The sequence below is a fragment of the Pristiophorus japonicus genome, chromosome 11 (assembly GCF_044704955.1).
Source record: "Pristiophorus japonicus isolate sPriJap1 chromosome 11, sPriJap1.hap1, whole genome shotgun sequence".
Taxonomy (NCBI): Eukaryota; Metazoa; Chordata; class Chondrichthyes; family Pristiophoridae; genus Pristiophorus; species Pristiophorus japonicus.
In genome coordinates this window covers 212,244,945-212,259,241 of record NC_091987.1, presented here as the reverse complement: position 1 = coordinate 212,259,241, position 14,297 = coordinate 212,244,945, and the positions used below count along the sequence as shown (strand labels likewise).

The 14,297-nt window shown below is 47.8% G+C and overlaps 1 protein-coding gene across 2 annotated transcripts in view; it reads left to right on the top strand.

Moving 5' to 3' along the window:
- Nucleotides 1-14,297, top strand: part of usp28 (ubiquitin specific peptidase 28) — a 97,794-nt gene that overhangs the window by 52,286 nt on the left and 31,211 nt on the right. For both annotated transcript variants that reach the window (XM_070894492.1, XM_070894491.1), the window contains exons 8-13: nt 1,792-1,862; nt 3,416-3,492; nt 5,091-5,239; nt 6,302-6,429; nt 9,761-9,856; nt 13,764-13,955. In XM_070894492.1, the coding sequence (XP_070750593.1) occupies nt 1,792-1,862; nt 3,416-3,492; nt 5,091-5,239; nt 6,302-6,429; nt 9,761-9,856; nt 13,764-13,955 (713 nt within the window). The remainder of the gene's footprint in view (nt 1-1,791; nt 1,863-3,415; nt 3,493-5,090; nt 5,240-6,301; nt 6,430-9,760; nt 9,857-13,763; nt 13,956-14,297) is intronic.

Here is a 14,297-nt window from a genome sequence, read left to right as displayed (position 1 = left end):
CTGGTAATGAGATTTAAACACAAGCCTTGAATGCTGATAACAATGGAGAATTCTAGAATGACCTTGTCGATCGTTCAACTTGTGGCAATGCGCCTGCTTTTATCAGGCGCAAGAGTTTTTAGGACATCTGCTGGGCAAGATATGGGTAAATCCTGCAGTCTTGCCCGTATAAAAGTCCTCGCTCCCGAGATAGGGAGGATCTGTCCAGCTCCAGCTTGACAGATCGGAAAAGCCGGTTTTCAGCGCATGCGCGTTGTGTGCTGAAAACCGGCTTTTGCCATGCCTTCCCGGGTCCGTACACACTCCATATGGACCTGGGAGGCCAGAATTTCTGCCGCAATATTTCATAAATTGTCACACAGTTTGTTCCATTTATTACGTATTATTAATTTCCTCTCATTTCAAATGTATTAAGTAACTTTCCCTCTTCATCCATTTCCAGTTATGGTGCAGGCATCACGATAATTATAACTACACTGATAGGTACGTCATAACTGGAAATATGAGAACTGATTTCAGATCAATATCCCCTTGTTACGAGAAAAATTTGAAGTTTGAAAGAACCTTGTATCGATTTGGCTAGTTTGATATCACTCATATCTCTGAAGCAATACTAGATGTTTGACCACATAATGTGGACAGATACACCAATGCAGTACTGAAGAAGTGCTGCAGTGTCAGTGATGTTATCCCTTTGGTTGAAGTATTAAGCCAAGGTTCTATCAATTTCTTGAGCTGTTTCAGTTGGGTGTTAATTAGCGTTATCTTTTCCTCCAATACTGAGCCCAATACTGGATATTGGGAAGTTGGTACTGGGAGTGTATGTTGACTCCTGGATCTTGACCTTATCTGTTTGACTCAGTTGCCATTACTTTCTTCTCTGGGCCAGAAAGTTATGAGTTTGAGCACCAGGGTATTGAGCACATAACCTAAGCCAACATTCCCGCGTACTACTGAGGGAGTGCTGCATTATCGAAGGTGGCATCCTTCAGATGAGGCATTAACCCGAGGCCCTATCTTAGATCGATGTCAAAGGTGAAAGCGGTAGGATTGGAGTGAGAGCGATGAGATCAAATTCAGAGCCTTCTTTACCTGAACCAAGCTCATTATTCTCCAAACATTATTTTCTGCCTTTGTTTTTAACCAGGAGGGTCAGCTGTGGCTCAGTGGATAGCACCTTCGTCTCTTGAATCAGAAGGTTGTGGGTTCAAGTCCCACTCCAGGAACTTGAGCACAAAAATCTAGACACTCCAGTGCGTTACTGAGGGAGTGCTGCACTGTCAGAGGTGCCGTCTTTCAGATGGGATGTTATACTGAGGCCCCATTGGCTCTCTCAGGTGGATGTAAAAGATCCTGCAGCACTATTTCGAAGAAGAGCAGGAGATGTTGTCCTTGGTGTCCTGGCCAATATTTATCCCTCAATCAACATCACTAAAACAGATTATCTGGTCATTATCACATTGCTGTTTGTGCGAGCTTGCTTGTGTGAAAATTAACTGTCGTGTTTCCCACATTACAACAGTGACTACACTTCAGAAGTAAAGCGTTTTTATATTAAGAACCCTGCCCATTAAGGCAAGTTTATTTTTAACCCTATTAAAACACATTAAAAAAATCCAAAAACATAATTTGTTTTCTCAATCATTCAACTTCAATTACTTTTAAATATGTCAGGTTTTTTTTAATTTATTGTGTTGTGTTTCTTGTCGTTTTGGGGTTATTGGCTGTAAAGCGCTTTGGGATGTCTGGTGGTCGTGAAAGTTGTTTATATAAAAGTATTTTTTCTTTCAGGATGTGAGTGAGTTTACACACAAACTCCTGGACTGGTTGGAGGATGCGTTCCAGATGGCAGCAAATGTAAAGTAAGTTCAGCTCAGTGCACATGAAGGACAATGCCATGGGAAGGGACTCCATGGAGCAGCTTAAGGATCATTCTTTCCCATGGTAGACAGCAGGTTCAGCCTCAATCATACTTGATATTTTTTGAATGGGAATGATCATATTCATGCTCTTGTCTGTAATAATTTCCTCCCATGTTATTGGGCCGAGAATTGCAGCGCCTCCGGTGGGTACGATGCGCCTCCGCTGAGAACCGGCTTTTGCGATCTGCCAATTTTTACAGATCGCACACATCCCCACAGGAAGGGCATCTGCGGGGCAGAGATTGGGCTATTTGCCCAATTCTTGTCCAACAAATGTCCTTCAAACTCTTACGCCTGGTAAAAGCAGGCGTGTAGCTTACTAGAAAAATTTAATTTAATCACTCATTTTTATATTAAAAACCCTGCCCATTAAGGCAAGTTTATTTTTAACCCTATTAAAACACACAAAAAAAAATCCAAAAACATAATTTGTTTTCTCAATCATTCAACTTCAATTACTTTTAAATATGTCAGGTTTTTTTTAATTTATTGTGTTGTGTTTCTTGTCGTTTTGGGGTTATTCTCATTGATAGTAATGGGAGCTCGTACAAATGGAACTCCCATTATGATCAATGAGAATACTACATTGTGATTGGTGGTCCAGGCCCACCTGATCCCAAGATGCACCTGGAACACATAACACATGTTCCCGTACGCTGGACTGCGAAACTAGGCCTCCGACCAGCAATCCTCCGGGACCACCAGGTATTTTCGTTAATTTTTTTCCGGTCGGAGACATTCACCTGAAGGAAGCCTCTGACCGCAATTTCCCTACCCCCCCCCCCCCCCCCCCCCCACCCACAAATGAAAATGTTGGTGCAGACTTCTTCGGGGTGAAGGATGGTATTGCCACCCATCTCCTCTCCGCTCCTCCACACCGCTGCGTAGTAATTCCTTTCCGCCAGTTTCCTCAGTTATGTCGCCAACACTGTACTGGAGACACCACTGTATACTTCCCCCCCCCCCAGCCCCCGCTCCAGAAAAGCATCCGTTCACCCCTACACTCTGCTGTCTGTGTCTCAGCCAATTATGTATCCATGCTGCCGCTGCCCCTTTAATCCCATGGGCTTCAATTTTGCGAATCGTCTCAGAATAAGGGGCCGCCCATTTAAAACAGAAATGAGGAGGAATTTCCTCTCCCAGAGGGTCGTGGATCTGTGGAATTCTCTGCCCCAGAGAGCTGTGGAGGCTGGGTCATTGAACATATTTAAGGTGGAGATAGACAGATTTTTGAATGATAAGGGAGTCAAGGGTTATGGGGAGCGGGCGGGGAAGTGGAGCTGAGCCCAAGATCAGATCAGCCATGATATTGAACGGCGGAACAGGCTCGAGGGGCCAAATGGTCGACTCCTGCTCCTATTTCTTATGTTTATGTTCTTGTGCAACAAGTCTATTATGTGGCAATTTATCATTTATACTATATCTTATCTCAACTATTTAAAAGAGGCTGATGGATGTAATTAAAAATTGTCATTATCTTTTGTACGCTACAGAAATTCACACAAGAAGTCTCAGAACCCAATGGTGGAGCTCTTCTATGGGACGTTCTTGGCAGAAGGCATTCACGATGGTACAAAATTCATGCTGTGATTTGTCATTACCCTTTCACTAACTCTCTTCTGAAATTACTTTTACTTATTATTTCTGTCATGTCTTTATAAATTGCATGTAATTCGGGGCCTGGGTTGGTACCTTGATCTCTGACTTAATGAATCAATCCACCCCTGATGGGCTGATGCGTTACAAGTTCCTCTCTCTCAGTTGGTTGCAAACATCTTAATGGATGATTTCGACTCAGCTCCGAGAGGTCTGTTTGTTTACTGTTTGCAGAGTTTGCTGTAGAATCGGCTGTTGTGCGTCCCGCTCCGCCTCCAACTCATTGGCTAACACAGTGGCGCCAATACACACTCGGTCCCTGCACCAACAATGCAATAATATGCCTTGTCAGGATGGTGTGGGACTTTGCCTGTTGCGTCTGGTGAAGTCTGAAAAAATATCTGTGGGTCCGTGTCAGTCATACTGCAGCTCACCTTTTCACGCTCTCTCTCTCTCTCTCTCGCGCTCTCGCTCTCTCTCTCTCTCTCTCTCTCTCCCCCTCTCTCTCTCTCTCTCCCCCTCTCTCTCTCTCTCTCCCCCTCTCTCTCTCTCTCTCCCCCTCGCTCTCTCTCTCCCCCTCTCTCGCGCTCTCGCTCTCTCTCTCGCGCTCTCGCTCTCTCTCGCGCGCTCTCGCTCTCTCTCGCTCTCTCTCGCTCTCTCTCGCTCTCTCTCGCTCTCTCTCGCTCTCTCTCGCTCTCTCTCGCTCTCTCTCGCTCTCTCTCGCTCTCTCTCGCTCTCTCTCGCTCTCTCTCGCGCGCTCTCGCTCTCTCTCGCTCTCTCTCGCGCTCTCTCGCGCTCTCTCGCGCGCTCTTGCTCTCTCTCGCTCTCTCTCGCTCTCTCTCGCTCTCTCTCGCTCTCTCTCGCTCTCGCTCTCGCTCTCGCTCTAGCTCTCGCTCGCTCTCGCTCTCGCTCTCGCTCTCTCGCTCTCTCGCTCTCTCTCTCGCTCTCGCGCGCTCTCGCTCTCTCTCGCGCGCTCTCGCTCTCTCTCGCGCGCTCTCGCTCTCTCTCGCTCTCTCTTTAGGCTTGCCGAAATATTGGTGTAAGCAAAGTTTGGAAATGGGTTACCTACCTGCCCAAAGAAAATATTGGAAATGTATAATGTGTCTGTCAGCATTTGTAAGTAGATAAGGCAGGTCAACTTTTTGGGTAGAAACCTTCTCCAGATTTGTTGCCCTACTTTTCAGACAATGGCACATGGTGCTGGGCACCTAAAGGGCCTAGAGAGCAAGGTGGTGCCAAAGGACTAAGATGAGGGAATTGTGTTTTTATTAACTCTACAAGAAGCGCATCAGGCTATCTAGGATCTAAATCCTCCAGACAACAGACAGAAAGAGGATGCCATTAAGACTGGAAGATCATGTTTCCAACAAGCGCTCATTTATATGCAGATTTTTCACTTGGTTCCCGCACGAGTTATATCTGATGTGAATGAAAGTACCCGCTGTATTCCTGACGGAACCTGAACCGATTCTTTCTGAAAGATGGGTTGCATCATCCAGCTGTGAACAGATGTATCACGTGAAGCATGCTGAGAATCTTGTTTTTTTTTTCTTCTCTCTGTCGCTTGTACAGGCAAAATGTTCTCTAACATTGAGACGTTCGGACAGTATCCTCTGCAGGTCAATGGTTTCAACGATCTCCATGAGTGTCTGGAAGGAGCCATGGTGGTTGGAGAGATAGAGACCCTCCACTCGGATCAGTCAGTCAGATCTGGCCAAGAGGTGAGTTGGCATCTGTGTGTTTACCAGAATGATACCCGGACTTTAAGGGTTGTGTTCCCTAGAATTCAGAAGGTTAAGAGGTGACCTGATTGAAGTTTTCAGGATATTAAGGGCAACAGATAGAGAGGAACCATTTCCGGTGGTTGGGGAGGTACGACTAGGGGGGGCTGCGTCTAAAAATTAGAGCCAGACCTTTTAGGAGTGAAGTTAGTAAACATTTCTACACACAAAGGGCGGTAGAAGTTTGGAACTCTCTTCCGCAAATGGCAACTGATGCTTGATCGATCAATTGTTAATCTTAAATTGGAAATTGATAGCTTTCTGTTAACCATTGGGATTAAGGGATTAAGGGATATGGGCCAAAGGCGGGTCCATGGAGTTCAATCACCGATCAGCCATGATCTCATTGAATGGTGGAACAGGCTCGGGGGTTTGAATGGCCTCCTCCTGTTCCTGTGTACCTATGTGTGGCTTGCTGAGGATGAGAAAAGGCCAGCAGGCCCCAATCATGCTCGTCCCAATTTTCACTGGACTTGTCCCTGTATTTCCCTCCCCACCTCCCAGAGAGAAAGAGGTCACCATGCCAATTTCGAAAACCTCTGTCAAAGATTCCTCTCTGGCCCCTCAAAGGCCGGTCCCAGAACTCGGCAACACTTGTGTTAGTATTCCAAAATCTTATCTTCAAAGAAATGAGGCCTTGGACCTCGCCTTTCAAGCACAGGTATTGTGCCCTGCCTGCCCTCCCTCCCCCCGCCCCTCCCCCCCCCCCCCCACTCGCACAAATGAGCACGCCTGAATTTCTAGGCCAGTAACTGATCATTCATCTCATTGCAGTTTGTGGGGCCTTGCTGGGTAGAAAATGGCTGCCAGATTTTCCTGCCTGATAGTGACCGCCGGGTATAATTTAAGAGATGTGATGAAGAACAATATCAATGTGCAAGTTAACCTTCCAGATTAGTCTGTGAATTAATAAGTACTCATTGCCGCAAGGTGTCTGCAGTAGGATTAAGTGATGAACTTGAAACTCTCTCGGGTATTTAGTTCTGCCCATTTCTTTTCCAGAACTGGTTTACAAAACTACCACCGGTGCTGACTTTTGAACTCTCTCGATTTGAGTTTAATCAGTCCTTGGGTAGGCCAGAAAAAATTCACAAGAAACTGGAATTTCCTCATGTCATTTATATGGACAGGTGAGTTGAGCTGGTGGACAATAGAAAATAAATACTTCTGGAGCATAAATGAACTTTTGAACATATTTTGCATACCTGTGCCAGCTGTGTCTCAGTGCGTAGCACTCTCGCCTCTGAGCCAGAAGGCTGTGGGTTCAAGTCCCACTCCAGTGACTTGAGCACAGAATCCAGGCTGACACTCCCAGTGCAGTGCTGAGGGAGCGCTGCACTGTCGGAGGGGCAGTGCTGAGGGAGCGCCGCACTGTCGGAGGGGCAGTGCTGAGGGAGCGCCGCACTGTCGGAGGGGCAGTGCTGAGGGAGCGCCGCACTGTCGGAGGGGCAGTGCTGAGGGAGCGCCGCACTGTCGGAGGGGCAGTGCTGAGGGAACGCCGCACTGTCGGAGGGGCAGTGCTGAGGGAGCGCCGCACTGTCGGAGGGGCAGTGCTGAGGGAACGCCGCACTGTCGGAGGGACCGTCTTTCGGATGAGACGTTAAATCAAGGCTCCGTCTGCTCTCTCAGCTGGACGTAAAAGATCTCATGGCACTATTTCGAAGGAAGAGCAGGGGAGTTCTCCCCGGTGTCCTGGCCCAATATTTATCCCTCAATCAACATAACAAAAACAGATGATCTGGTCATTATCACATTGCTGTATGCAGGAGCTTGCTGTGCGCAAATTGGCTGCCGCGTTTCCTACATTACAACAGTGACTACACTCCAAAAGGACTTCATTGACTGTAAAGCACTTTGAGATGTCTGATGATCGTGAAAGGCGCTATATAAATGCAAGTCCTTCTTTTACCTGTCAAACATCTGAAAAGGATCTCCTGATGTTGTAGGTAGATGCACGTTTACAGATATAAAGAAAGACTTGCATTTCTACAGCGCCTTTCATGTCCCAAAGGGCTCTACAGCCAATGAAGCACTTTCCTTTTGAAGTGTGGTCACTGTTGTAATGTAGGAAATATGTAGTGGACCAAGGGCTTACAGTTCCACATGTAATCATCATTATAGGCAGTCCCTCAGAATCGAGGAAGATTTGCTTCCACGTTAAAAGTGAGCTCTCAGGTGGCTGTACAGTCCAATATGGGAATTACAGTCTCTGTCACAGGTGGGACAGAGAGTGGTTGAGGGAAGGGGTGGATGGGGAGTCTGGTTTGCCTTCGCTCCTTCCCCTATCTGCGCTTGATTTCTGCATGCTCTCGGCGATGAGACTCCTGGTGCTTAGCGCCCTCCCAGACGCTCTTCACTCCAATATCCCCAGCATCGAAGCACTGACCACACTCGACCAGCTCCGCTGGGCGGGCCACATCGTCTGCATGCCCGACACGAGACTCCGAAAGCAAACGCTCTACACGGAACTCCTACATGGCAAGCGAGCCCCAGGTGGGCAGAGGAAACGCTTCAAGGACACCGTCAAAGTCTCCTTGATAAAGTGCAACATCCCCACCTGGGAGTCCCTGGCCCAAGACCAACCTAAGTGGAGGAAGAGCACATGTAATGACTAACATCAGCTGCGGTATTGCACTAAGAGGAGGCAGGGGGAAGAGAGAAGAAAAACCGGGCAGCCAGTCAACCCGCGATGTTCTTAAACTCCTCTGTAGCTCAGTTGACAGAGGCCTCTGCGGCAATGCATTAACAGTGAAGACGACAGGATTCAGAGGAACTTAAGTTTGCATTCCGACATTGACTGTCTTGTACCTTGTAAACAGCGTACAGTAGCATAGTGGTTAGGGCCCTGGTGAAACCACACCTGGAATATTGTGTACAATTTTGGTCTCCTTACCTAAGGAAGGATATACTTGCCATAGAAGGGAGTACAACAAAGGTTCACCAGACTGATTCCTGGGATGGAGGAATTGTTCTATGAGGAGAGTGAGCAGACCAGGCCTATATTCTATAGAGTTTATAAGAATGAGAGGTGATCTCATTGAAACACACACAAGTGTGTTGGAGGGGCAGGCCTGGGGGCTCTGTGCCTCGGTGCGGGGAGTGTTCAGAGTGGGGTGGACAGGTTGACTGCGCAGATGGCGGTTGGTGGATGTGGTGTGGTTGGTGTCGCGGGGGCGTGGCTCCGGGGTGGCCGGGGCTGGGGGCTCGACATCTGGGGGTGTTCGGCATTTGGGAAGGATTCTGACGGGGCGGGTTGGGTGCGGGGGGGAGTGCTCCCAGTGTTAGGTGGGTCCGGAGCGGGGGTGGGGGGGGCTGTTTGGGGCTGGGATTGGGAGAGATTTCTTCACTCGGGGAGTTGTTGGCCTGTGGGGTTCCCTGCCGCGGAGAGTTGTTGATGCCAGTTCATTGGATGTGTTCGGGAGGGAGTTGGATGTGGTCCTTGCAGCTGGGGGGGATCGGGGGGTTGTGGGGGGGAGGTGCTGGGGTGGGTGATCAGCCATGATCTTATTGAATGGCGGTGCAGACTAGAAGGGCCGAATGGCCGACTCCTGCACCTATTTTCTATGTTTCTATGTTTCTTACAGGGCTTGACAGGGTAGATGCCGGGAGGATATTTCCCCCGGGCTGGGGAGTCTAGAACCAAGGGTCACAGTCTCAGAATAAGGGGTCGGCCATTTAGGTCGGAGATGGGGAGAAACTTCTTCATTCAGCGGGTGGTGAATTTTTGGAATTTTCTACCCCAGAGGGCTGTGGAGGCTCAGTCTTTGAGTATATTCAAGACAGAGATCGATAGATTTTTGGATATTAAGAGAATCAAGAGATAAAGAATAAGGTGATCTTATCGAAACGTATAGGATTATGAGGGGGCTTGACAGGCTGGATGCAGAGAGGATGTTTCCACTGATGGGGGAGACGAGAACTAGAGGGCATGATCTTAGAATAAGGGGCCGCCCATTTAAAACAGAGAGGAGGAGAAATTTCTTCTCTGAGGATTGTGAATCTGTGGAATTCGCTGCCTGAGAGAGCTGTGGAAGCTGGGACATTGATAAAATTTAAGACAGAAATAGACGTTTTTTTTAATCGATAAGGGGTTATGGAGAGCGGGCATGGAAGTGGAGCTGAGTCCCTGATCAGATCAGCCATGATCGTATTAAATGGCAGAGCAGGCTCGAGGGGCCGTATGGCCTACTCCTGCTCCTATTTCTTATGTTCTTATATGGAGATCGGGTGGGAAAATGGAGTTGAGGTTGGAGATCAGCCATGATCTCATTGTTTGGTGGAGCCGGCTCGAGGGGCCGAATGGCCTACTCCAGCTCCTAATTCTTATGTTGCTGGACTGCTGATCCAGAGGTCCGGACTGATGATTCATAGATGTGACGTTCACATCCTGTGACTGAATTTAAAAAAAAATTGCAATGGTCAAATCCGCACGGTAAGACGCTGTTGCTTGTATGTGCGCAGGTATCTACACAAGAACAAGGAGCTGACTCGCAGCAGGAGGGAAGAGGTGAAGAGGCTGAAGGAACAATCAACCATCCTGCAGCAGCGACTGGAGAGGTAACCTTTTGCCTTCCCATCTGTCCGGCAGTTGCTCTCAGCATCCGGACCCGAGCTTGAATCAGTTCGGATTAATGGGATGAGAAAGTTCTCTGAATTCCGCAGCAGTAACGGTGCGAAGTCAAATGACTTCGAATCATTAATGCGGGGAGGATGTTTCCCCTGGGCTGGGAAGTCTAGAACAAGGGGTCACAGTCTCAGGATACGGGGTAGGAAATTTAAGACTGAGATGAGAAATTTCTTCACTCGGAGGGTGGTGAACCTGTGGAATTCTCTACCACCGAAGGCCGTGGAGGCCAAGTCACTGAATATATTTAAGAAGTAGATAGATGGATTTCTGGACACAAAAGGCATCAAGGGGAATGGGGAGAAAGCAGGAATTTTGGGCCCAAGTTTCCACTGTTGGTTAGAAGGGCGCGCCTCCGAGAGATGCGCCGAGTTTGTAGAATTAAAAATGCGCCTAAAAAGTACCTCGGTATTCTGGACGGTCTGCGCTCCGTTCCACTCGGCATGGCGCAGATCCAGCGGGGGGGGGCGGAGCTACAGCCCTGCGGCGGAAAAACTGTCGGCAGCTGTGCGCATGCGCAGTGGAGTCTGCGCGCGTGCGCAGTAGCTCCTGACCCTCCCAACGCATCCTGTCTCCGGGCGACCCCATCCCTGGCCGAAGGGACGACGCAATGTTCACCGTCTCTATCCCGGGCTGAGTGGCCTGCCATCCCGCGCACCTGACTACGTGAAAATGTAATCAGGCAGGCAGGGCTGTGTGTGCTGCTGGAGGGCTCCCGGTGCTCCCGAACGGATAGGTGCCGCAGTAGGTGAGGTAGGAACTTTAAATGTTTTTATTTATTGATTTATTGATGGATTGATTTATCATTTATTATTGATGATGGTTCTTTATTTTTAAAAGTGAAGGTGTTTAGTGCTCTCTCTTCCATCCCCCCCCCCACCCAAATCTCTGGCTAGCTGCGCTGATTTCTTAACTCTACACAAGGTTTTTCTGAGCGTACAAAAGTGGACACGTACTCCGTTCTAAGTTAGTTTGGAGTAACTTTTCGCAGTCTAAACTTGCAAAACAGGCGTACGTGGCTGGACACGCCCCCTTTTGAAAAAAAAAACCTGAACTAAAACGAAACTAAACTAACTCACTGAAACTGGGGCAAACTAAACGTGGAGAATTGCAATTTCTTGGATACTCTTTTTAAAAAAAAACTATAGTTGCTCCAAAAAAATAGGAGCAAATTCAGTCGAAACTTGGGCCCATGGTGTTGCGATAGAGGATCAGCCATGATCATATTGAACGGTGGTGCAGGCTCGAACGGCTGAGTCCGTTAAGTCTTGGTCGGCCACGGTGAGGTATGCAGTTGTGAGCCTAGTGGATGAACTGGTAATGTGTAGTGTGATTGTTAAACCTTTGTTAATAAACCGACTAGTTCTTGTTAGTATTGTGTTGCTTTGAATGCTTAAGCAAAGAACCCATGATGCAAATACATAACACCCCCAAGTTGGCAACTAGCCCGAGTCTGGAGTAAACAATAAACTTTGGAAATTCTCAACCAATCCATCGACATCTGAAAGGAGAAAAGCCAGACTCATGCTTGGACCTGAGACACTTGCTCAGACCTTGGCGGTGGTTGGCGTGAGAAGTAGAGTTGCCACACTGGTTGGGGTTGAAGCTTACCCGATTCGAGGCCACTATTGGCGATGGTAGTCAGTTGATATGCCTCTCGTCACTATTCCAACACGAGTGTTAAACCAGAACAATCAGGTTTACCAAAAGCAAAATACTGCAGAGGCTGAAACTTAAACAGTGCTGGAAGTACTCAGCAGGTCAGGCAGCATCTGTGGCCGTCAGCACCAGAAGCTGTTATGGAGTGGGCATCCTACGAAGAAAAGCAGAGGCTGAGAAAAAAAGGTGAGGCGAAAAATAAATGGTCTGTGATGAGTGGAAGATGGAAGAGGAGTAAATGACCAAAGTAACAGGAAGCAATAATGAGAGAAATTAGAGAAATCAAAGATTATTTATATACCTCAGTTAAGATGGTAGTTAGTGAAATATCAAATTAACACATTAAACATCCGTACAGCAATTTGTAAACGACTGGGACAGAGCAGAGGACGTTTTATTCAGGAGCCAAGCTGTCTGGGAATTGAGATACGAGTGTGTTACTCTGATAATCAGCAATGTCTTTTCCATTCCGCTGCTCAGCTTTCCTCGACATTGGTCATAAAAATCTTCGTTGCCTCCCTTTTTGAGAAGACATGTTGATAAATGACACCAGTCTGCAGCACTGAGAAACCGCTGAATATATTGTGTGTCGAACGTAGTGAGCCTGAGCGATCGGGGAACATTCACCTTGCCTTAGGCAGGAGAATGTACATGCTCAGTCTCCCAGTATGTTCACTGAATATACTAAAGACTCACACAGCACAGACGGAGTTCATTCGGCCCATCGTGTCTGTGCCGGCTCTTTGAAAGAGCAATCCAATTTGGTCAACTCCCCCTGCTCTCTCCCCATAGCCCTGCAAATCTTTCCTTTTCAAGTATGCATCCAATTATCTTTTAGAATGTTCCTATTGAACCTGCTACCACCACCTTTTCAGTCACTGCGTTCTAGATCGTAACAACTCGCTGCGTAAAAAAGAAATTCTCCTCATCCCTTCCCTGGTTATTTTGCTAAATTCCTGAAATCTGTGTCCTCTGGTTACCGACCCTCCTGCCACTGGAAACAGCTTCTCCCGATCTACCCTTTATCAAAATCCTTCATAATTTTAAACACCTCTATTAAATCCCCCGACAGCGTTCTCTGCTGTGAAGAGAATAATCTCGGCTTCACTAGCCTGTCCACATAACTGAAGTCCTCCATCTCTGGTACCTTTCTTGTAAATTTCCTCTGCACCTTCTCCAAAGCCTTAACATCCTTCCTAAGGGTAACACCATTGAAAAGCTGCACGATCCACAGAGAGGCTTGGCCTTTTGTATTGGAGATAAATTGGTAACGATACCAGAAATGAGAGGTTTAAAATTATGAAAGGGTTTGACAAGGATAGACGTGGAGAAAATGCTTCCACTTGTGAGGGAATCCCAATAGAAGGGTCATCAACAATCTTCCCTGTGAGCTGCACTTTGTTTTGAGTGCCCCGTTTCTTTTAGAGCGCGGCACCGTTAAATTTCCGCGCTCTCACGGTATTTACAATAGCGAAGCCGGTGAGCACCTTGCGTGGGAACGTTCCCAGTACTTGCGTGGCTGCTCGGAGGAAATCATAGACATTTACAGCACGGAAGGAGGCCATTTCGGCTCATCGTGTCTGCGCCGGCCGACAAAGAGCCAACCAGCCGTATCCCACTTTCCAGCTCTTGGTCCGTAGCCCTGTAGGTTACGGCACTTCAAGCGCACTTCTATATGTACTTATGTATATGTTAAATGTGGTGAGGGTTTCGGCCTCTACTATCCTTTCAGGCAGTGAGTTCCAGACCCCCACCACCATCTGGGTGAAGAAATTTCTCCTTAAATCCCCTCTAAACCGTCTACCAGTTACTTTAAATCAATGGCCCCTGGTTGTTGACCATTGGTCATAAATATAAGATAGTCACCAATAAATCCAGTAGGGAGCTCGGAAGAAACTTCTTGACCCAGAGAGTGGTGAGAATGTGGAACTTGATACTGCAGGGAGTGTTTGAGGCGAATTGCACAGATAAGAGGAAGTTAGAAAAGTGCATGAGGGGAAAAAGGAATAGAGGGCTTTGCTGAGCAGGTGAGATGAAGTAAGTTTGGGAGGAGGCTCGTGTGGAGCATAAAAGCTGGCCCGGAGTAGTTGGGCCTATGGCCTGTTTCTGTGCTGTAAAATCTATGTGAAGGCGTTGCTATTTTACCAGATTCCTTTTTTCTTTCACCGTGTGGTTTTTCAGGTACATGAATTACGGGTCTGGTCCCGATCGGTTCCCCCTGGCAGACATGCTACAGTACGTCTGGGAATTTGCCAGCACCAAACCGTCATGCGTTCCCCCGACTCAGGACATTGTGGCCACACCACCACCACCACCACCACCGACGATGAGGTCTCAGCCTAACGCTAACGTGGCATCACCGATGCAAATCAGGTAATGCGGTCAGGGCAAGGGCAGCAACTTGTGTTCATAAGGAGAAATTAGGGCAGATGACCAAAAGCTTGATCAAAGAGATAGGTTTTAAGGAGGGTCTTGAAGCAGGAAAGCGAGGTGGAGAGGTTTAGGTAGGGAGTTCCAGAGCTTGGGGCCCAGGCAACAGAAGGCACGGCCGCCAATGGTTGAGTGATTATAATCAGGGATGCTTAAGAGGGCAGAATTAGAGGAGCGCGGACATCTCGGGGGGGGGGGTGGGGTGGTGTGGGGCTGGAGGAGATTACAGAGATAGGGAGGGGCAAGGCCATGGAGGAATTTGAAAACCATGTAAATTTAACAAGG